Source organism: Hoplias malabaricus, chromosome 7, assembly GCF_029633855.1.
Source record: "Hoplias malabaricus isolate fHopMal1 chromosome 7, fHopMal1.hap1, whole genome shotgun sequence".
NCBI classification, from domain to species: domain Eukaryota; kingdom Metazoa; phylum Chordata; class Actinopteri; order Characiformes; family Erythrinidae; genus Hoplias; species Hoplias malabaricus.
This window is the reverse complement of record NC_089806.1, coordinates 14,081,575-14,104,775: the sequence shown is the minus strand read 5'-3', so window position 1 is coordinate 14,104,775 and position 23,201 is coordinate 14,081,575. Positions and strand designations below refer to the sequence as shown.

The window sequence follows — 23,201 nt, the reverse complement described above, 5'->3', positions numbered from 1 at the left end:
CAAGATTTTATAGAAAGCTGTGGCACAAAAATTAAGTTTGCAGTTGCATTAAAATCACATATATTAAATATTTCATTCAGTATTTAGGCCCTATCACAGCACAGAAATGTAAATAAACTCATTATTAAACCACCAAGGTTATGTAACCCCATTGATCTTACTGACGGCAGCATATGATACCATAGATCACACCATTTTACTTCCAAGGTTAGAAACATAGACTTAAACAACAGTTGTGCTGGCATTGTTTCTCAGATGTTTAATATGGGGTACCATTATGGCTGACATGGTAAAAGAATTTCCTTTGCAAAGATTTAATGGGTTCCAACACTGCGATACATGACATTACCACCCCAAAATACATAATTTATCCTGATTCTGGTGGTATACTCCTAACTGGTGGCTGGAACTGGCCTGAACTGTTCGTTTTGAGGCTGCACCATGATTTGGTGCTGGTGTAGGCAGTTGGGGTTTGAGAGCTGAATGACAGGTAGCTGGATGAGATCTCAAATTTGACGTGTTTTCCCTTTTCAATGCCACGTTTCTGTCACAGATTTTTACATATTGCCTTATCTAAACTGGCAATATTTGTCAGAAATCTGAAATTATCCCAAACTAGTAAAGTTGTATTTGGTTTTTGCGACTAGGTTTGCTGCCATTGTTCTTATTTTATAAAGAATGATTGACACTCCTTTTTAATGATTTTTTTAAACAAATTTAATTAACATTCATTACACACGCACTTAATTATAAAACAAAGACCTTGCAAAAAAAGGAAAAACAGGTTTACATTACTGTTGTGACAGTTGCTTGCCATTCCTTGCATTTGGGTGGTCAATAGTGTGGTATTACAATATTGCAGTTATTTTGACAGCCCAAGAAACACAGAATGTTTTATTTATAAATTCTATTTATTTATGTATATACTGAAAAATAGTATCTGCCAGATGGTAAACTGAAATTTATTCAGAGGAATGTGTCAAAGGTATAAAAGCCTGGATGTCAAGTAACTTCCTTCTACTCAGCTCAAATAAAATAAAGATTCTTCTCCGATTAAAAAATTGCTTGAAAGAAACTAACTTGGCATCACAGTTTGATAAAAATATAAGTATTACTAGAAGTGTATGTCTTTATCTTCTAAATATTGTTAAGAGATTTACTGTCAGTGCAGGATTCTGAAAATTTTATTCATGCCTGAAAACACTTCAGCTAGTCCAGAGAGCCACCGCTAGAGTACTTACACAAACTTTAGAATTGGTTTCATGTAATGAACCATCATGCCTACTTAGATCAAAGGGGCTGTCTGTCCGTTTGTGTCTAGAGTGATTAAATCTGCAGCAGAGTGAAGAGCCTTATACTACAGAGCCCCTAAACTTTGGAATAACCTTCAGTCTAATAACTTACCAGGCCATTCGGATAGCCCTTTTCCACCAACTTGGATCTGAAAGGTTCGTTTTGACCTGGAATCAAGTTATATTATATTCTTCAGCACAAGCCGTGACAATGTCTGTGGGCATGTCCTGCTAAAAAAAAAGCTCAAGAAAGAGAATAGAGATGACAGATGACCCTTATTACATAAAAAAGAATGAGTTTCATTTGTGTTCTGAGGTGCATTCTTTTACATTTCTCTGCTGCTCTCATTCACAAGCTCTACAGGACGGCTCTGGAGAAATACATCAAAATGCTCTCGTTGAACTTAGACTGAACTCTGCCTCATTTGCAAGGGTATCATATATTACTATGATCAGAAAACACAGTAAATTGTGAATAAACCAGGACTCTTTCCTGACCCTATCCATTTATCTATGGCTCTGGCACTGTCCTAGTGAAGGCTCTGTGAAGTAAAGCAGCCTTGATTCCCATCAAAATTGGTGTAAACGCAAGCTAATTCACTGGAGAGCACCCAGATTTATGAATCCTGAAAGAACCCAGTTCAAGAACCATACAAATCATATTTTTATGTTCTTTTTTCTTTAAACTTAACAATAAACTTTGATCATTTAACTGTGCTATAAACTAATCACAATAGTACACTTGAGGTTTGTGCTATTACATGACATTGGCACTGGTGTACTGATCTACAGTATTCAGCCTGAAACCTTTTGCCTATGACTACACTAATATTTCAATTTATAGCACTCCCTCTTGTGTATTATTGCTTAATTGAATTAGAAAAGAATTTAACATGTACAGCAACAATGCCAGAGTTATTCCACCTGAACACTGGAATCAACTGCAATCTCAAGCCAAGGTTGTTGATGGACACAATATATCTAGTAGCATGTTCAGACTTAACAAATGAGACAACTTAAAAATATAAAGGGCATTTTATTTTAGAGAATCAGGATCTTAGATACAAATGATCAATGTTTACAAGTGGAATTTAAAATACACATCTTACTAAAAAGTTAATTCATTCATCTAATTGACATTTAGATATGCTTGTATACATTACACATCATTAAATAAAAAGATGCACACAATCAAAAAATGAATTTCACAATTTCATATTGAATAACACAGTAAACTCTTTTTTTTCTCTATTTTTCTTCTTTTTTTAATTCTGTAATGTGGGTCTCTTCAGTTTCTCTGGAGCCAGTTCAACTTCATAATGAAATAATTTAAGAACAAGACTTTATTTAAAAATCAAGAAAAAAATGTAAATATTAAAAATGAACTCTGTTAGACCAAGGGCATTCTATGCCGGGTGTAATATAATTTCAGTGCACAGGAGTGTTAGATTTCTTTTCCTCACTATATTTTAAATTTCAACAATAACACATACCTTAATTCATGCTCACACATTTTTGACTAACAGGTCTCTCAAATTTGAGAGCTTCTACTGAGGCTCTCACTTGGACTCTTTGAAGCTGTCTCTGTGCTCTCTGAAATAAAGAGAAAAATAATATCCTTTATTAAATTTTCACAGAAGATTGCAAACTTTAGGCTAGGGCTTCAACTATCAATGAGTTTAGAATACTCTATAACTTATTCTATAGGGATAAAATAGTTGATTTATTGCACCTCATTAAATACGTCATCTGATAACTAATAACTCAGGTAAATGTAATATTATATTGCTGCTTTCTTTTACTAACTATAATTATTGCTAGTAGACATAGTATTAGTATTTATATTATATTCTAAAACATCTATCTATTTATTTAGGTTTCACTGAAACGTTATCGAAAGCACCACAACCTTCATTTCCAGAAAAACTAGGACACCACACAAAAGGTAAATAAAAACAAAATACAGTAATGCATTGTTTAAGCCCGGTATTTAATTTAATTTAATTACAAAATCATTCATTTCATTATTTGTAACTGTTTTATCCTGTTTATCGTAGCGGTGGGTCTGGAGGCAACCTGGAATCATTGGGCACAAATCAGGAACAAGCCCTGTATGGGGTGCCAGTCTATCACTAAGCATTCCAAATATCATTGAGAAATATTATTGCCTTTTGAAATCCATATCCCCATTTTAAATTTGTATAAAAAACTTGGGACAAGGTCATGTTTACATCTTCCTTCAGTACCCCTCTGTAAATGTTTGGGAAGTAAAAATATTTGCTGTATTTTTGAAAGTGAAATATTTAACAAGTCTTGTCTCTGTTAGTGTTTTTAATTTCAAAATGCACCAAACGTTTTCAATGAATTTGAACTGGCACTTCTCTTTTACTGCTGGACAATGCAGCTGCACTCCATGCAGACTGCAGATTGGCACTGTCTTGCTAAAAATAGTGGCTTCACAGATATGAAGGTTCCACATGCTATGCATCACTACTAGAAAGAGAGAGAGAAAGCCTAGTATACCGGACCAAGACAGTTTGTGTTTTTGACAATGGGGTCTTGTAAACACAATAGACTGATATCAGGTGCAAACCGACTGGACAGCTTGCAAATGGTGAGGAAACATCTTCTGAATTTTATAAAAAGTTTTTTTATTACAATTATGTATATTTTTGTTTCCCGGGCTTTCCCTATCTGCTGCTGAGTTTAATTCATGTTTGCAGTACTGTCATGAAATGAAGTCTCACACCAATTTCTCTCTCTCTCACATAAACACGACTGGCTCTCTGAGCTTGTAACACACATTGTCCTTATCTCTCTCTCTTACAGACAAACACACATGCACACCTCTCTGCACTCGTTCATCAGTAACTTTAGAAATATTTTAACACTGTACTCAACAAAGCATGGGTTCCACCAACATAAAGTGTAACTGTGGCTATTTCATCCAGCTAATCAGGCTAAAATTAGCAGCTCCATGAAACATCACAAACATTTAGATGCTGTAATGTAGATGGTGTTCTTTTAAGTGACTGACATTTGCTTTTAGTTTAAATAAAGCTCATAGTCACCTAAGAAACCTGCAGGGCTTAATCATCACCCTATTATTCTCTTGTGTCTCTTAAGTGTGATGGTCAACAGTACAGACAGATATCAAGCTTCACTGTACTGTTGTCCCCCTCCTACCTGAGTCAGCACTGGAAGCCAATTCCATTTCAGAAACTGCAGCTGTCCAAGATTTATGCTCCGGATAATCTACCTTCATGCTCTCACCATTAATTGCTAAAAACAGAAAGGCATTGTTTACCATTTAGGCATATTATTGCACAATGTTAAATATCGACTCACAATCTTATTTTAGCTATTCTAAATATTACTTTAAAATATTGTACCTGTAACCACACCAACACTCTTGTGAGCTGCACTTCCCCATCCATGTTTTGGAGAAGTAACAGAAGCTTTCACTCTGACTAGGTCTCCAGTCCTGAAATTTCCTGTAACATGATAAAAAAAAGATATAATTTTTTACATTTTCAGCAGAGAAATAATATCAAAATATTATATAGAAAATCTGATTGAAATCTGATGAAATCTGATAAATTTGATTATCTATGCAGTTTTCTCAGAATTTTACAAGTAATTTTCCTATCTATCTCTGTTTGTCCTTGCATAAGTTTTTCATGGTTATAACTTAGAAGTTCACTTTGCATTGATTTTCATGTAGTTCCTCAACAAAATATGTTACAATCCAAATATATATATATATAAGAGGGTTAACATTTATAATTTAAGGAATAAAGTAATATATTCTTTGTACAGGTATGATTTCACTCCATTTATTTTATTATTATTTTAAATAAACCATTTATTTTAATAAACCACAGCAGCAAATAATTGTTTTATTTAAGCGTTTGACAATTATTAAACTCAAGTTTGCATTACAGATTAAATGAAAATCATGTTTGCAGATTTTAAGGAGGAATAGGATTTGACCCATCTCAGCTGCATCCTGAAAATGCAATCCTAAAAAATTATCTTTAAAAACTTTATTCATAATAGATATTTGTAATGTGCTGCAGCTTGGATTGTTGATGAGTTCACATTTTGGCCCCATCAGTTTGCCATTTTGAGAGATATATTTATAGAATTGTAAAGAGTCTCAGATGAAATAATTTCTCAACTAAATATGGTTCCACACAAGTGTGATCATTCAAACATTTTTCTTACAGGTATTTATCTCAAGTAAACGTAGTAACTGTCTACATTTTGGGTAAGGGGATAATTATGGAAATGTAAATTTTGGTAAGATACTGGCTTTAAATTTGGCAATTCGATAACAGGTCCAGTCATTTTCATGCAGACACATTAATAATCAATCGTACCAGGATCCTCACTGGGAGCCAGTTCCATTTCAGAAGCGTCAGCTTTCCAAGACATGTGTTCAGGAAAATCTACAGTCATACTCTCACCACTAATAGCTGCAGAACAAGAAAAAGACAGTATTTATCCAACAGAGTTCATACAAATTGCATTTTTATTTCCCAGTTGTATAAATGAAGTGTAAGTAACTGTAAAAGTTCTTGCCTTTAACCACACCAACGCTCCTGTTAGAGGCACGTCCCCAGTTGTATCTTGGAGAACTAACAGAGGCTTTGACCCTGACCTGGTCTCCAACCCTGAAGTTTCCTTTAACACACAGCAGGGAAATATACATTTCATTAAAGAAACCAATACTAATGTATTTCAGGTAGTTGTGAGACATTGTAATATAAGCTTTTATATGTTACATAGAATAGCCATTAAACATAGTTTTTTGATCTGTTTGTTTCTCTGTCCACTGCAAACCAAGTTAGTAATCATTAACCTCTTACTTTAGATTGAGCTGGAGTTACTAAACATTAGGGAAGTTGATATAATATGCGTTAAAATTATTTACATTTATTAAAAGCTCATGAAACAAGACTCCATGGAACCAATAGATCAATAAATCAATGGAAACATCAGAATATTTTCTCTAAGCATAAAGCCAGAAATTTTTGGTATGGTTTCATGCTGAGGTGGGTAAATTAAATTTAATGGACTCATAGAAAAAACATCTGACCAGAGAACTCTAAACTTGATAAAGATTACAGCAGTGAAAATCTAACATCTGACATGATGAGGCATTAATAATAAATAAACAGTCCACCATCCAGGCAGGAATTCCACTATGAGAAATGTTCTTCGTTCATTAATTCATTGTCTATAACTGCTTATCGAGTCCAGGGTCACTGTGGCTCCAGAGCATACTCGCAATCACTGAACACAAGGTTGATGAAATTAACCTCCTTAACCTAGACTGCAGAAAAACATCACTGTAGTTTTTTTTAAAATGAATTTAAATTTTACAGGTCAAGATGAAGCTCGATAATCAGACATGGAGGAAATCAGATATAAAACAAAATGAGAAAAAAAGAGATTTTAAAACAAGAATTTCATTTTACAGGTCAAGATGAAGCAAGAGATTCAGAAATTGTGTTAAGAACCTGGAGTTAATTTGGGTAATTTCTGACATGAATTTACATTGTCACTCATCTACAACTGTAATGATGTCATCATAAGTGTCAATCTTACTTGAGTCGACACTGGGAGCCAGCTCTATTTCAGAAACGTTAGCCTTCCAAGCTTTACGCTCAGGAAAGTCCACAGTCAAAGTTTCACCATCGATCGCTGTAGAAAGAGAAAAAACACCTGTCATTACTGTGGAGTTCATACAGATTTAGTGTAATTGATTACTGAATGATGAGCTGTGAATCACTGTTACATTTTGTGCAGAAATATAAATTACTGTAATTGACTGCAAAACGTCTTGCCTGTAATCACACCAACACTCTTATTAGAGGCATCTTCCCACTGGTATCTTGGAGAACTAACAGAGGCTTTCACCCGCACTTTGTCTCCAATCCTGAAATTTTCTATAACATGAAGACAGGACACACTGATTTCACTGAGGAAACATATTTCACAACACTCCAGGTAACCATTAGAGTCTATAATCATGAGAGTTTGGTTGTTTTAGTTTCCATATAAATGAACACTTTAGTGCCACTGTTGATGAGCACAAGACATATTTGAAGGTTCACTGCTTTAATTTTGCACTGGCGGAAATGAATTTATACATACTTCATAAAACATTCAAAAAATCATCTGCAACAACAACTTCGTAATGATCAGGGGTCGTGATGGGTTAAGAGCCCACTGGAGCCACTGGAAACAAAACAATCCCTGAACAGAACACAAGTCCCTCACAGGACATGACACAATCATGCTGTCACTAGTGGCTGTGGAAAATTTCTCTCAGCCAATTAACGTAAAGGTTTTTATTTTTTTTGATTGTTGGAAAAAAACTGGAATATTTGGAAGAAACACCTGCAAACACAGGGAGAACACACCAAACTCCTCACAGAAAGTGACCCAAGGGGTCTATAATGTCGGTATAATTCATCAAACCTGTTCAATTTTAATTTAACACAACAACAAGTATCCTGCCCTCAATCTTACCTGAGTCAGTGCTGGGAGCCAGCTCCATTTCAGAAACTGCAGCTTTCCAAGATTTATGCTCAGGATAATCTACTGTCATTGTTTCACCATTAATAGCTGAAAATGTAACAAAAGTATCTTAATTGTACCATAAACAATGACAGGTTTACGTACATTAATACTGTCACTTAAAGGAACACTAGGTAAGATTTCTTTTTTTTTGCTCCTGGGCTCCCCCTAATGGCATTCATTTTTATAGCACTGAAATCAATGGGGAGGAGAAGTGAGGTTTGTGATTTCCTACCCTCCACACAAAGTTACATAGTGAGGTTACTGCAGTGCTGCGCCCAGAGTATCAACAACAGAGGCTCTATCGTCGCTATTACAGGGCAATGAATTATCAGAATGAATTTGAAGCTGTAACTTTAAGGTAAAATTATTACATAGTGTTCCTTTAATGAAGAAATGTTAAATGCTTTTTTCCAATTTTACAAATAACTTTAGATGTTTGTACCTGTAACCACAGCGATGCTTTTGTGAGATGCGCTTCCCCATCCGTATTTTGGAGAACTCACAGAGGCTTTCACCCTGACCCGGTCTCCAATCCTGAAGTTTTCTGTTACATGAAAAAAGTACTTTTATCATTATAAATAAACAAATAAATATTAGTTTTCAGGAGAGTTTATTATGCTCTCTAAGAACTTATCTCACACTTTCATTATTAAAAGGTTCTTACATATCATTTAGTTCTGCTTGTCTGAGTAAAGGCCATCATTTCTTAGAAGAAATAAGACATATGGATTCTGACATTTTATGACAAATAATAATCTATAAAAATGGAGTGGTAATGTAACTCATTCTTGTCTATATTATGATTATAGAAATATTTATACACTGTCACAGAATCAGAAACCAGATATCACATCTATCTGAATTCATTTGACCTTGTTACAGTTGTTCATTCATGCCATAAGTTTTCATCACTTGTTAGACTTGTAGCTAAAGTGCAAACGGAATTAACTGAATTTTAGACCTCAAACTCATCTTGATTGACTGATAACATGTGGGGAACGAACAAAATTACATTTGATATTTCATATTATTTGTATTGATCCCTTATAAAGTCCATTCATTATTATGATGTCTCCATATTGATCAAACAAACCTGAATCAGTGCTGGGAGCCAGTTCCATTTCAGACACTGCAGCCATCCAAGATTTATGCTCAGGATAATCTACCCTCATACTTTCACCACTAAGAGCTGAAGAGAAAAAGAAAGGCATTTTTATAATTTATATTGACATACTCAACAGTTATATTGATTTATTATTATTCTTTTTGAAGAAATTATATATGAGTGTTCAGTGAAGAGCTCTGGATCCACATTACATTTTCCAGTTCTGTAAATGACTCTAAATCTTCGTACCTGTAACCACACCAACACTCTTGTGAGAGGCATCTCCCCATCCATGTTTTGGAGAAGTAACAGAGGCTTTAACCCTGACACGGTCTCCGATCCTAAACTTTCCTGTACAATTGAAATTTTATTGCAGAAAACAAGTATTTCAGAGAGTCATGAGAGTTCATTTGTCCACTGAGCATTTTTAACAGTTAATGTCTTACACTGGAGGACATCCTATCTATCCTATCCTAAATCCTATCTATCTATCTATCTATCTATCTATCTATCTATCTATCTATCTATCTATCTCTTTCCATCTATCTATCCATCCTTCTGTCTTTCTATCTATCTATCTATCTATCTATCTATCTATCTATCTATCTATCTATCTATCCGTCCTTAACAGCACTGGGAGCCTGTTCCATTTTAGACATTGCTGTATATCTGGTAGGTGCGACCCCCCTGAAATGCAGAGTTTCAATTCATGATATTCTCCCATTTGTATTCATCTTCTTGGTTAGAGTGCCCGTATGCAATATCACTACTCAAAATGGTTCTGGAGGCAGTGCTGACTTTGAGAGAGAAGTAACATAATTGGTTACCAGCCCAGGAGCGTAGAGGAATGTGATTGGAAAAAACGCATGGGGGGGGGGATTTTCACATTCTGCTCCATAAAGCAGTAAAGCTATGCCTTGACCCTCGTGTTTGCCTGCTCAGGAATTACTTTGGGAGAATAAATGTGCAACATAAATTTAGTTTTTTGTTATTGTATACTTCCATCTCTTTCATAATTTGTTGGAAGTGCTGCAAAACCTCAGCATTTTGTTTTACTTGGATGGAGAATAATGTAACTCGAAAGTGTTTAATTTTGCTGGAATGGAAGTTAATGTAACTGCATCAGAGGAAGCTGCAGAATACTCTGCTGCCTCTGAGGCAGATTCTGACTTTCCTGCAGGTTTGTGTTATTACAGCTGCCTCAGAGAAAGCTGCAGAATGTTACAAAATAAAATAAAATTCAGCTGCGATGGAGGCTGATTCTAAAGAATTACATTTTACAAACTTGATTTATGGTTGCTGCCTCTTATGAATCTGCAGAATAACGTACAATAATGCTCTGCTTCCTCACAGGCTGCAATCATGTGCTACTCAACTTTGTCTTAGTCTCTTCCTCAGAGGAAGAGGGCATTATTGTATGATTTCAGTTGTTCCTTCAGAAACAGCACAGCATTATAACATTCTGCACCTTCCTCTGAGGCAGTTACTTTATCTTCCATTCCAGCAAAATTAAATACTGAGACTTTTACAACAATTTTGCAACAAATTAGGAAACAGAACTAAGTGTAGAGTATACTGCACATTTATTTCTTCCAAAATCTGGAAATCAGAGCACACAGACACAAGGGTCTACGTGGATCTTTACAGGGTTATTGAGCTTTATTTGAAAATCTCTGGCCAATGTGTGCTAAGCAGTAATGTTCATCCATACCTGTGGGCTGGTAACCAATTACATTTCTTCAGTCTCAAAGGCAACGCTGCGTCCAGAACAATTTTGAATAGTGATTTTACACACAAGCTATCTGTGTTCTCCTGTTTGTATTCATGTTCTCCCATATTTTCATTTCTGTCCTTCCATTTGTGATTGTGTTCTCCCTTTTGCATTCACATTGCATTGTCCCTTAATGCTGTTGTGTTCTCAGAATGCTTTTGCTTCATAATTGTTTCTGTGATACGACAGAGTGGGCCACCTTAAAAGTCCCTGTAATTAATCCATACATCTTGCAACAATAATGGTCAGTCTTACCTGAGTCAGTGCTGGGAGCCAGTTCCATTTCAGAAACTGCAGCCTTCCAAGATTTATGCTCAGGATAATCTACTGTCATTGTTTCACCATAAATAGCTTAAAATGTAAAGAAAATGTTTTTATTTATCATAAACTATTAAATGTTAAAGTATAAGAATAGTCACTTATCACTTAATGAAGAACATTTTCCAAATTCTACAAATGACTCTATATGTCTGTACCTGTAACCACAGCAATGCTCCCATGAGATGCACTTCCCCATCCGAATTGTGGAGAACTAACAGAGGCTTTCACCCTGACCCGGTCTCCAATCCTGAAGTTTCCTTTTACATTGATTGTGTAAGTTAATTATTCAGTAAATCATTATTATTATTATTATTATTATTATTATTATTATTATTATTACCACAATACTACATTTCAAGTTCATACAGAAATATTTACAGGCTGTCTGAAGCAAGAAAATAATTAATTTATTAGAAATTAGTTTACTTTTTCAGAAAAGTGTATCTACTTTTATCTAAAGTTCAAAATGAAATAATTACATTTCAAAAACAACAAAATTACAAAGTTGTTACTTACATAACAAAGCAAAACAATTACAAGTGAACAGTTTACAAGTAGTTTATGTCCTTGACCTATTAATTAGAGGCTGCAGAAATTGGTGTGCATTTTTTTTTTCTAGTTGTGCAGCTGTGTGTCAATGTTTACTTGAGAAGACTGAGTGTACTCTAATAAAAATTAACTTAATTTGCCTTTAATATCTCACTGACTCAAAACAAAAGAATAAATAATTAATTCATTTTCATGCAGACACATTAATACTCAATCGTACCAGGATCCTCACTGGGAGCCAGTTCCATTTCAGAAGCGTCAGCTTTCCAAGACATGTGTTCAGGAAAATCCACAGTCATACTGTCACCACTAATAGCTGCAGAACAAGAAAAAGAGAGAGTTCATACAAATTGCATTTTCATTTTCCCAGTTGCATAAATGAAGTGTAAATAACTGTAGTCTCTTGCCTGTAACCACACCAACGCTCCTGTTAGAGGCACGTCCCCAGTTGTATCTTGGAGAACTAACAGAGGCTTTGACCCTGACCTGGTCTCCAACCCTGAAGTTTCCTTTAACACAGAGCAGGGAAATATAGACTTCATTGAAGAAACCAATAATAATGTATTTCAGGTAGTTGTGAGACATTGTAATAAAAGCTTTTATATGTTACATAGAATAGCCATTAAACATAGTTTTTGGCTCTGCTTTTTTCTGTCCACTACAAACCAAGTTAGTACTCATTAATAAAACCTAATTACTAACCTCTTATTTTAGATTGATTTGAAATTACTAAATATTAAGGATGTTGATATAAAATTTGTTAAAGTGGTTTATATTTATATCCTTAATAAAACATTGAAGGGGTATTTTAAACATATAAAAATCTAAAAAAATCTGTGCCTGTCTTACATAGTAAATTAAAAGCTCATCAAACAAGGATTCATTAAACCCATAGATCAATAATCAACAGAAACATCAGAACATTTTTACTAAATATAAAGCCAGTAATTGTTGGTATGAGGATGAATCAATCTTGGTCTTGATCACCACAAACACAGAGTCACACTTCTCCTGGGATCCACAGTGTGTGGTGCTTTGGAAAAATGTATCAGCTAAATGCCATAAATATAAATATATCATACAGTGAATCATGTAAACTGAATGAAGGCAAAAATAAGTTGTGTTTTGCCTAAGAATGAACTGACAATATATTTGATGTTGTTTCATTATTAAAAGAAATACCTGTTTGACAAAAGTTAATTGAACTTAAAACACTGCAAACAGAAGGATATTTAATGTTTCACATTTATTAGATTACTTGTAAATTAGAAAATGTTTAAACCTTCATCAAATGGGTAAAAATTAAAAACTGGCAAGTCAAATGTAAACAATTTTTTGTTTGTTTCTTTGTTTGTACACCAATTTGTGGTCCTGACTGATACTGTTTTTCACCTGAATGATTTTGGAGCAATGCATGTTTCAAAAAATGAACCTCCTTAACTAAAGTTGCACGAAAGTGTCATCTATAGGCTGTAGTTTCTTTTGAAATGTTTGGAGACACATGTACTGATCTGCAGCTCGATAATCAGACATGGAGGAAATCAGATATAAAACAAAATGAGAAAAAAAGAGATTTTAAAACAAGAATTTCATTTTACAAGTCAAGATGAAGCAAGAGATTCAGAAATTGTGTTAAGAACCTGGAGTTAATTTGGGTAATTTCTGACATGAATTTACATTGTCACTCATCTACAACTGTAATGATGTCATCATAAGAGTCAATCTTACTTGAGTCGACACTGGGAGCCAGCTCTATTTCAGAAACGTTAGCCTTCCAAGCTTTACGCTCAGGAAAGTCCACAGTCAAAGTTTCACCATCGATCGCTGTAGAAAGAGAAAAAACACCTGTCATTACTGTGGAGTTCATACAGATTTAGTGTAATTGATTACTGAATGATGAGCTGTGAATCACTGTTACATTTTGTGCAGAAATATAAATAACTGTAATTGACTGCAAAACTTCTTGCCTGTAATCACACCAACACTCTTATTAGAGGCGTCTTTCCACTGGTATCTTGGAGAACTAACAGAGACTTTCACCCGCACTTTGTCTCCAATCCTGAAATTTTCTATAACATGAAGACAGGAAACACTGCTTTCACTGAGGAAACACATTTCACAACACTCCAGGTAACCATCAGAGTCTATAATCATAAGAGTTTGGTTGTTTTAGTTTCCATATAAATTAACACTTTAGTGCCACTGTTGATCAACACAAGACATATTTGAAAGTTCACTGCTTTAATTTTGCACTGGCGGAAATGTATTTATACATACTTCATAAAACATTCAACAATTCATGTTCTGCAACAACAACTTCATACTGATCAGGGGTCATGATGGGTCAAGAGCCCACTGGAGCCACCGGACACAAGAACAAAACAATCCCTGAACAGAACACAAGTACATCACAAGACATGATGCATTCATGCTGTCACTCGCGGCTGTAGAAGATTTCTCTCAGCCAATTAGCGTAAAAGTTTTTTTGTTTTTTTTTTGATTGTGGGAAAAAAACTGGAATATTTGGAAGAAACACCTGCAAACACAGGGAGAACACACCAAACTCCTCACAGAATGGGTCCCAAGTAGTCTATAATGTCGGTATAATTCATCAAACCTGTTCGATTTAGATTTAACACAACAACAAGTATCCTGCCCTCAATCTTACCTGAGTCAGTGCTGGGAGCCAGCTCCATTTCAGAAACTGCAGCTTTCCAAGATTTATGCTCAGGATAATCTACTGTCATTGTTTCACCATTAATAGCTGAAAATGTAATAAAAGTATCTTAATTGTACCATAAACAATAACAGGTTTAAGTAAATTAATATTGTCACTTAAAGAAACACTAGATAAGATTTCGTTTTTTATTTGCTCTTGGACTCCCCCTAATGGCATTCATTTTTATAGCACTGAAATCAATGGGGAGGAGAATTGAGGTTTGTGGTTTCCTACCCTCCACAGAAAGTTACATAGTGAGGTTACTGCAGTGCTGAGCCCAGAGTATCAACAACAGACCCTCTATCCTCGCTATTACAGGGCAATGAAATATCAGAATGAATTTGAAGCTGTAACTTTAAGGTAAAAATATTACATAGTGTTCCTTTAATGAAGAAATGTGAAACGTTTTTTTTTCCAATTCTACAAATAACTTTAGATGTTTATACCTGTAACCACAGCGATGCTTTTGTGAGATGCGCTTCCCCATCCGTATTTTGGAGAACTCACAGAGGCTTTCACCCTGACCCGGTCTCCAATCCTGAAGTTTTCTGTTACATGAAAAAAGTACTTTTATCATTATACATAAACAAAGAAATAATAGTTTTCAGGAGAGTTTATTATGCTCTCTAAGCACTTATCTCACACTTTCATAATTAAAAGGTTCTTACATATCATTTAGTTCTGCTTGTCTGAGTAAAGGCCATCATTTCTTAGAAGAAATAAGACATATGGATTCTGACATTTTATGACAAATAATAATCTATAAAAATGGAGTGGTAATGTAACTCATTCTTGTCTATATTATTATTATAGAAATATTCATACACTGTCACAAAATCAGAAACCAGATATCACATCTATCTGAATTCATTTGACCTTGTTACAGTTGTTCATTCATGCCATAAGTTTTCATCACTTGTTAGACTTGTAGCTAAAGTGCAAACGGAATTAACTGAATTTTAGACCTCAAACTCATCTTGATTGACTGATAACGTGGGGAACGAACAAAATTACATTTGATATTTCATATTATTTGTATTGATCCCTTATAAAGTCCATTCATTATTATGATGTCTCCATATTGATCAAACAAACCTGAATCAGTGCTGGGAGCCAGTTCCATTTCAGACACTGCAGCCATCCAAGATTTATGCTCAGGATAATCTACCCTCATACTTTCACCATTAAGAGCTGAAGAGAAAAAGAAAGGCATTTTTATAATTTATATTGACATACTCAACAGTTATATTGATTTATTATTATTCTTTTTGAAGAAATTATATATGAGTGTTCAGTGAAGAGCTCTGGATCCACATTACATTTTCCAGTTCTGTAAATGACTCTAAATCTTCGTACCTGTAACCACACCAACACTCTTGTGAGAGGCATCTCCCCATCCATGTTTTGGAGAAGTAACAGAGGCTTTAACCCTGACACGGTCTCCGATCCTAAACTTTCCTGTACAATTGAAATTTTATTGCAGAAAACAAGTATTTCAGAGAGTCATGAGAGTTCATTTGTCCACTGAGCATTTTTAACAGTTAATGTCTTACACTGGAAGACATCCTATCTATCCTATCCTAAATCCTATCTATCTATCTATCTATCTATCTATCTATCTATCTATCTATCTATCTATCTATCTATCTCTTTCCATCTATCTATCCATCCTTCTGTCTTTCTGTCTATCTATCTATCTATCTATCTATCTATCTATCTATCTATCTATCTATCTATCTATCTATCCGTCCTTAACAGCACTGGGAGCCTGTTCCATTTTAGACATTGCTGTATATCTGGTAGGAGCGACCCCCCTGAAATGCAGAGTTTCAATTCATGATATTCTCCCATTTGTATTCATCTTCTTGGTTAGAGTGCCCGTATGCAATATCACTACTCAAAATGGTTCTGGAGGCAGTGCTGACTTTGAGAGAGAAGTAACGTAATTGGTTACCAGCCCAGGAGCGTAGAGGAATGTGATTGGGAAAAACGCATGGGGGGGGATTTTCACATTCTGCTCCATAAAGCAGTAAAGCTATGCCTTGACCCTCGTGTTTGCCTGCTCAGGAATTACTTTGGGAGAATAAATGTGCAACATAAATTTAGTTTTTTGTTATTGTATACTTCCATCTCTTTCATAATTTGTTGGAAGTGCTGCAAAACCTCAGCATTTTGTTTTACTTGGATGGAGAATAATGTAACTCGAAAGTGTTTAATTTTGCTGGAATGGAAGTTAATGTAACTGCATCAGAGGAAGCTGCAGAATACTCTGCTGCCTCTGAGGCAGATTCTGACTTTCCTGCAGGTTTGTGTTATTACAGCTGCCTCAGAGAAAGCTGCAGAATGTTACAAAATAAAATAAAATTCAGCTGCGATGGAGGCTGATTCTAAAGAATTACATTTTACAAACTTGATTTATGGTTGCTGCCTCTTATGAATCTGCAGAATAACGTACAATAATGCTCTGCTTCCTCACAGGCTGCAATCATGTGCTACTCAACTTTGTCTTAGTCTCTTCCTCAGAGGAAGAGGGCATTATTGTATGATTTCAGTTGTTCCTTCAGAAACAGCACAGCATTATAACATTCTGCACCTTCCTCTGAGGCAGTTACTTTATCTTCCATTCCAGCAAAATTAAATACTGAGACTTTTACAACAATTTTGCAACAAATTAGGAAACAGAACTAAGTGTAGAGTATACTGCACATTTATTTCTTCCAAAATCTGGAAATCAGAGCACACAGACACAAGGGTCTACGTGGATCTTTACAGGGTTATTGAGCTTTATTTGAAAATCTCTGGCCAATGTGTGCTAAGCAGTAATGTTCATCCATACCTGTGGGCTGGTAACCAATTACATTTCTTCAGTCTCAAAGGCAACGCTGCGTCCAGAACAATTTTGAATAGTGATTTTACACACAAGCTATCTGTGTTCTCCTGTTTGTATTCATGTTCTCCCATATTTTCATTTCTGTCCTTCCATTTGTGATTGTGTTCTCCCTTTTGCATTCACATTGCATTGTCCCTTAATGCTGTTGTGTTCTCAGAATGCTTTTGCTTCATAATTGTTTCTGTGATACGACAGAGTGGGCCACCTTAAAAGTCCCTGTAATTAATCCATACATCTTGCAACAATAATGGTCAGTCTTACCTGAGTCAGTGCTGGGAGCCAGTTCCATTTCAGAAACTGCAGCCTTCCAAGATTTATGCTCAGGATAATCTACTGTCATTGTTTCACCATAAATAGCTTAAAATGTAAAGAAAATGTTTTTATTTATCATAAACTATTAAATGTTAAAGTATAAGAATAGTCACTTATCACTTAATGAAGAACATTTTCCAAATTCTACAAATGACTCTATATGTCTGTACCTGTAACCACAGCAATGCTCCCATGAGATGCACTTCCCCATCCGAATTGTGGAGAACTAACAGAGGCTTTCACCCTGACCCGGTCTCCAATCCTGAAGTTTCCTTTTACATTGATTGTGTAAGTTAATTATTCAGTAAATCATTATTATTATTATTATTATTATTATTATTATTATTATTACCACAATACTACATTTCAAGTTCATACAGAAATATTTACAGGCTGTCTGAAGCAAGAAAATAATTAATTTATTAGAAATTAGTTTACTTTTTCAGAAAAGTGTATCTACTTTTATCTAAAGTTCAAAATGAAATAATTACATTTCAAAAACAACAAAATTACAAAGTTATTACTTACATAACAAAGCAAAACAATTACAAGTGAACCGTTTACAAGTAGTTTATGTCCTTGACCTATTAATTAGAGGCTGCAGAAATTGGTGTGCATTTTTTTTTTCTAGTTGTGCAGCTGTGTGTCAATGTTTACTTGAGAAGACTGAGTGTACTCTAATAAAAATTAACTTAATTTGCCTTTAATATCTCACTGACTCAAAACAAAAGAATAAATAATTAATTCATTTTCATGCAGACACATTAATACTCAATCGTACCAGGATCCTCACTGGGAGCCAGTTCCATTTCAGAAGCGTCAGCTTTCCAAGACATGTGTTCAGGAAAATCCACAGTCATACTGTCACCACTAATAGCTGCAGAACAAGAAAAAGAGAGAGTTCATACAAATTGCATTTTCATTTTCCCAGTTGCATAAATGAAGTGTAAATAACTGTAGTCTCTTGCCTGTAACCACACCAACGCTCCTGTTAGAGGCACGTCCCCAGTTGTATCTTGGAGAACTAACAGAGGCTTTGACCCTGACCTGGTCTCCAACCCTGAAGTTTCCTTTAACACAGAGCAGGGAAATATAGACTTCATTGAAGAAACCAATAATAATGTATTTCAGGTAGTTGTGAGATATTGTAATAAAAGCTTTTATATGTTACATAGAATAGCCATTAAACATAGTTTTTGGCTCTGCTTTTTTCTGTCCACTACAAACCAAGTTAGTACTCATTAATAAAACCTAATTACTAACCTCTTATTTTAGATTGATTTGAAATTGCTAAATATTAGGGATGTTGATATAAAATTTGTTAAAGTGGTTTATATTTATATCCTTAATAAAACATTGAAGGGGTATTTTAAACATATAAAAATCTAAAAAAATCTGTGCCTGTCTTACATAGTAAATTAAAAGCTCATCAAACAAGGATTCATTAAACCCATAGATCAATAATCAACAGAAACATCAGAACATTTTTACTAAATATAAAGCCAGTAATTGTTGGTATGAGGATGAATCAATCTTGGTCTTGATCACCACAAACACAGAGTCACACTTCTCCTGGGATCCACAGTGTGTGGTGCTTTGGAAAAATGTATCAGCTAAATGCCATAAATATAAATATATCATACAGTGAATCATGTAAACTGAATGAAGGCAAGAATAAGTTGTGTTTTGCCTAAGAATGAACTAACAATATATTTGATGTTGTTTCATTATTAAAAGAAATACCTGTTTGACAAAAGTTAATTGAACTTAAAACACTGCAAACAGAAGGATATTTAATGTTTCACATTTATTAGATTACTTGTAAATTAGAAAATGTTTAAACCTTCATCAAATGGGTAAAAATTAAAAACTGGCAAGTCAAATGTAAACAATTTTTTGTTTGTTTCTTTGTTTGTACACCAATTTGTGGTCCTGACTGATACTGTTTTTCACCTGAATGATTTTGGAGCAATGCATGTTTCAAAAAATGAACCTCCTTAACTAAAGTTGCACGAAAGTGTCATCTATAGGCTGTAGTTTCTTTTGAAATGTTTGGAGACACATGTACTGATCTGCAGCTCGATAATCAGACATGGAGGAAATCAGATATAAAACAAAATGAGAAAAAAAGAGATTTTAAAACAAGAATTTCATTTTACAGGTCAAGATGAAGCAAGAGATTCAGAAATTGTGTTAAGAACCTGGAGTTAATTTGGGAAATTTCTGACATGAATTTACATTGTCACTCATCTACAACTGTAATGATGTCATCATAAGAGTCAATCTTACTTGAGTCGACACTGGGAGCCAGCTCTATTTCAGAAACGTTAGCCTTCCAAGCTTTACGCTCAGGAAAGTCCACAGTCAAACTTTCACCATCGATCGCTGTAGAAAGAGAAAAAACACGTGTCATTACCGTGGAGTTCATACAGATTTAGTGTAATTGATTACTGAATGATGAGCTGTGAATCACTGTTACATTTTGTGCAGAAATATAAATAACTGTAATTGACTGCAAAACTTCTTGCCTGTAATCACACCAACACTCTTATTAGAGGCGTCTTTCCACTGGTATCTTGGAGAACTAACAGAGACTTTCACCCGCACTTTGTCTCCAATCCTGAAATTTTCTATAACATGAAGACAGAAAACACTGCTTTCACTGAGGAAACACATTTCACAACACTCCAGGTAACCATCAGAGTCTATAATCATAAGAGTTTGGTTGTTTTAGTTTCCATATAAATGAACACTTTAGTGCCACTGTTGATCAACACAAGACATATTTGAAAGTTCACTGCTTTAATTTTTCACTGGCGGAAATGTATTTATACATACTTCATAAAACATTCAACAATTCATGTTCTGCAACAACAACTTCATACTGATCAGGGGTCATGATGGGTCAAGAGCCCACTGGAGCCACCGGACACAAGAACAAAACAATCCCTGAACAGAACACAAGTACATCACAAGACATGATGCATTCATGCTGTCACTCGCGGCTGTAGAAGATTTCTCTCAGCCAATTAGCGTAAAGGTTTTTTTTTTTTTTTTGATTGTGGGAAAAAAACTGGAATATTTGGAAGAAACACCTGCAAACACAGGGAGAACACACCAAACGCCTCACAGAATGGGTCCCAAGGAGTCTATAATGTCGGTATAATTCATCAAACCTGTTCGATTTAGATTTAACACAACAACAAGGATCCTGCCCTCAATCTTACCTGAGTCAGTGCTGGGAGCCAGCTCCATTTCAGAAACTGCAGCTTTCCAAGATTTATGCTCAGGATAATCTACTATCATTGTTTCACCATTAATAGCTGAAAATGTAATAAAAGTATCTTAATTGTACCATAAACAATGACAGGTTTAAGTAAATTAATATTGTCACTTAAAGAAACACTAGGTAAGATTTCGTTTTTTATTTGCTCTTGACTCCCCCTAATGGAATTCATTTTTATAGCACTGTGCTGAAATCAATGGGGAGGAGAATTGAGGTTTGTGGTTTCCTACCCTCCACAGAAAGTTACATAGTGAGGTTACTGCAGTGCTGAGCCCAGAGTATCAACAACAGAGCCTCTATCCTCGCTATTACAGGGCAATGAAATATCAGAATGAATTTGAAGCTGTAACTTTAAGGTAAAAATATTACATAGTGTTCCTTTAATGAAGAAATGTGAAACGTTTTTTTTCCAATTCTACAAATAACTTTAGATGTTTATACCTGTAACCACAGCGATGCTTTTGTGAGATGCGCTTCCCCATCCGTATTTTGGAGAACTCACAGAGGCTTTCACCCTGACCCGGTCTCCAATCCTGAAGTTTTCTGTTACATGAAAAAAGTACTTTTATCATTATACATAAACAAAGAAATAATAGTTTTCAGGAGAGTTTATTATGCTCTCTAAGCACTTATCTCACACTTTCATAATTAAAAGGTTCTTACATATCATTTAGTTCTGCTTGTCTGAGTAAAGGCCATCATTTCTTAGAAGAAATAAGACATATGGATTCTGACATTTTATGACAAATAATAATCTATAAAAATGGAGTGGTAATGTAACTCATTCTTGTCTATATTATGATTATAGAAATATTTATACACTGTCACAGAATCAGAAACCAGATATCACATCTATCTGAATTCATTTGACCTTGTTACAGTTGTTCATTCATGCCATAAGTTTTCATCACTTGTTAGACTTGTAGCTAAAGTGCAAACGGAATTAACTGAATTTTAGACCTCAAACTCATCTTGATTGACTGATAACGTGGGGAACGAACAAAATTACATTTGATATTTCATATTATTTGTATTGATCCCTTATAAAGTCCATTCATTATTATGATGTCTCCATATTGATCAAACAAACCTGAATCAGTGCTGGGAGCCAGTTCCATTTCAGACACTGCAGCCATCCAAGATTTATGCTCAGGATAATCTACCCTCATACTTTCACCATTAAGAGCTGAAGAGAAAAAGAAAGGCATTTTTATAATTTATATTGACATACTCAACAGTTATATTGATTTATTATTATTCTTTTTGAAGAAATTATATATGAGTGTTCAGTGAAGAACTCTGGATCCACATTACATTTTCCAGTTCTGTAAATGACTCTAAATCTTCGTACCTGTAACCACACCAACACTCTTGTGAGAGGCATCTCCCCATCCATGTTTTGGAGAAGTAACAGAGGCTTTAACCCTGACACGGTCTCCGATCCTAAACTTTCCTGTACAATTGAAATTTTATTGCAGAAAACAAGTATTTCAGAGAGTCATGAGAGTTCATTTGTCCACTGAGCATTTTTAACAGTTAATGTCTTACACTGGAAGAAATCCTGTCTATCCTATCCTAAATCCTATCTATCTATCTATCTATCTATCTATCTATCTATCTATCTATCTATCTATCTATCTATCTCTTTCCATCTATCTATCCATCCTTCTGTCTTTCTATCTATCTATCTATCTATCTATCTATCTATCTATCTATCTATCTATCTATCTATCTATCTGTCTGTCTGTCTTTCCATCTATCTATCTATCTATCTATCTATCTATCTATCTATCTATCTATCTATCTATCTATCTATCTGTCCTTAACAGCACTGGGAGCCTGTTCCATTTTAGACATTGCATTATCTCTGGTAAGAGTGGCACTCCTGAAATGCAGAGTTTCAGTTCATGATGTTCTCCCATTTGTATTCATCTTCTTGCTTTTGTATTAGAGTGCCCTTGTGCAATATCACTGCTCAAAATGGTTCTGGAGGCAGTGCTGACTTTGAGAGAGAAGTAACGTAACTGGTTACCAGCCCAGGAGCATAGAGGAATGTGACTGGGAAAAACGCATGGGGAGGAGATTTTCAAATTCTGCTCCATAAAGCAGTAAAGCTATGCCTTGACCCTCGTGGTTGCCTGCTCAGGAATTACTTTGGGAGAATAAATGTGCAACATAAATTTAGTTTTTTGTTATTGTATACTTCCATCTCTTTCATAATTTGTTGGAAGTGCTGCAAAACCTCAGCATTTTGTTTTACTTGGATGGAGAATAATGTAACTCGAAAGTGTTTAATTTTGCTGGAATGGAAGTTAACTCGATGGACCCTATATATATAGCTATTTTGCTATTCCGTTTATTTGTC

At 34.9% G+C, this 23,201-nt stretch overlaps 1 protein-coding gene across 3 annotated transcripts in view; it reads right to left on the bottom strand.

The window, feature by feature from the left end:
• Positions 1-2,326: 2,326 nt before the first annotated feature.
• The window catches only part of LOC136702643 (uncharacterized), a 43,687-nt gene continuing 22,812 nt past the window's right edge, over positions 2,327-23,201 (bottom strand). The window contains exons 30-61 of one of the 3 annotated variants that reach the window (XM_066677792.1): positions 22,188-22,289; positions 21,927-22,022; positions 21,278-21,379; positions 20,778-20,873; positions 20,079-20,180; positions 19,840-19,935; positions 18,519-18,620; positions 18,332-18,427; positions 17,721-17,822; positions 17,500-17,595; positions 15,705-15,806; positions 15,444-15,539; positions 14,795-14,896; positions 14,298-14,393; positions 13,597-13,698; positions 13,358-13,453; positions 12,037-12,138; positions 11,850-11,945; positions 11,236-11,337; positions 11,015-11,110; positions 9,238-9,339; positions 8,977-9,072; positions 8,326-8,427; positions 7,833-7,928; positions 7,145-7,246; positions 6,906-7,001; positions 5,877-5,978; positions 5,675-5,770; positions 4,685-4,786; positions 4,479-4,574; positions 2,786-2,885; positions 2,327-2,604 (exon numbers count right to left, since the gene is read on the bottom strand). In XM_066677792.1, coding sequence (XP_066533889.1) covers positions 2,824-2,885; positions 4,479-4,574; positions 4,685-4,786; positions 5,675-5,770; positions 5,877-5,978; positions 6,906-7,001; positions 7,145-7,246; positions 7,833-7,928; positions 8,326-8,427; positions 8,977-9,072; positions 9,238-9,339; positions 11,015-11,110; positions 11,236-11,337; positions 11,850-11,945; positions 12,037-12,138; positions 13,358-13,453; positions 13,597-13,698; positions 14,298-14,393; positions 14,795-14,896; positions 15,444-15,539; positions 15,705-15,806; positions 17,500-17,595; positions 17,721-17,822; positions 18,332-18,427; positions 18,519-18,620; positions 19,840-19,935; positions 20,079-20,180; positions 20,778-20,873; positions 21,278-21,379; positions 21,927-22,022; positions 22,188-22,289 — 3,032 coding nt within the window. In that variant the 3' untranslated portion in view covers positions 2,327-2,604; positions 2,786-2,823. Of the gene's footprint in view, positions 2,886-4,478; positions 4,575-4,684; positions 4,787-5,674; positions 5,771-5,876; positions 5,979-6,905; positions 7,002-7,144; positions 7,247-7,832; positions 7,929-8,325; positions 8,428-8,976; positions 9,073-9,237; positions 9,340-11,014; positions 11,111-11,235; positions 11,338-11,849; positions 11,946-12,036; positions 12,139-13,357; positions 13,454-13,596; positions 13,699-14,297; positions 14,394-14,794; positions 14,897-15,443; positions 15,540-15,704; positions 15,807-17,499; positions 17,596-17,720; positions 17,823-18,331; positions 18,428-18,518; positions 18,621-19,839; positions 19,936-20,078; positions 20,181-20,777; positions 20,874-21,277; positions 21,380-21,926; positions 22,023-22,187; positions 22,290-23,201 lie in introns of all 3 variants that reach the window. The other 2 variants (XM_066677791.1, XM_066677793.1) reach the window with 2 other exon arrangements.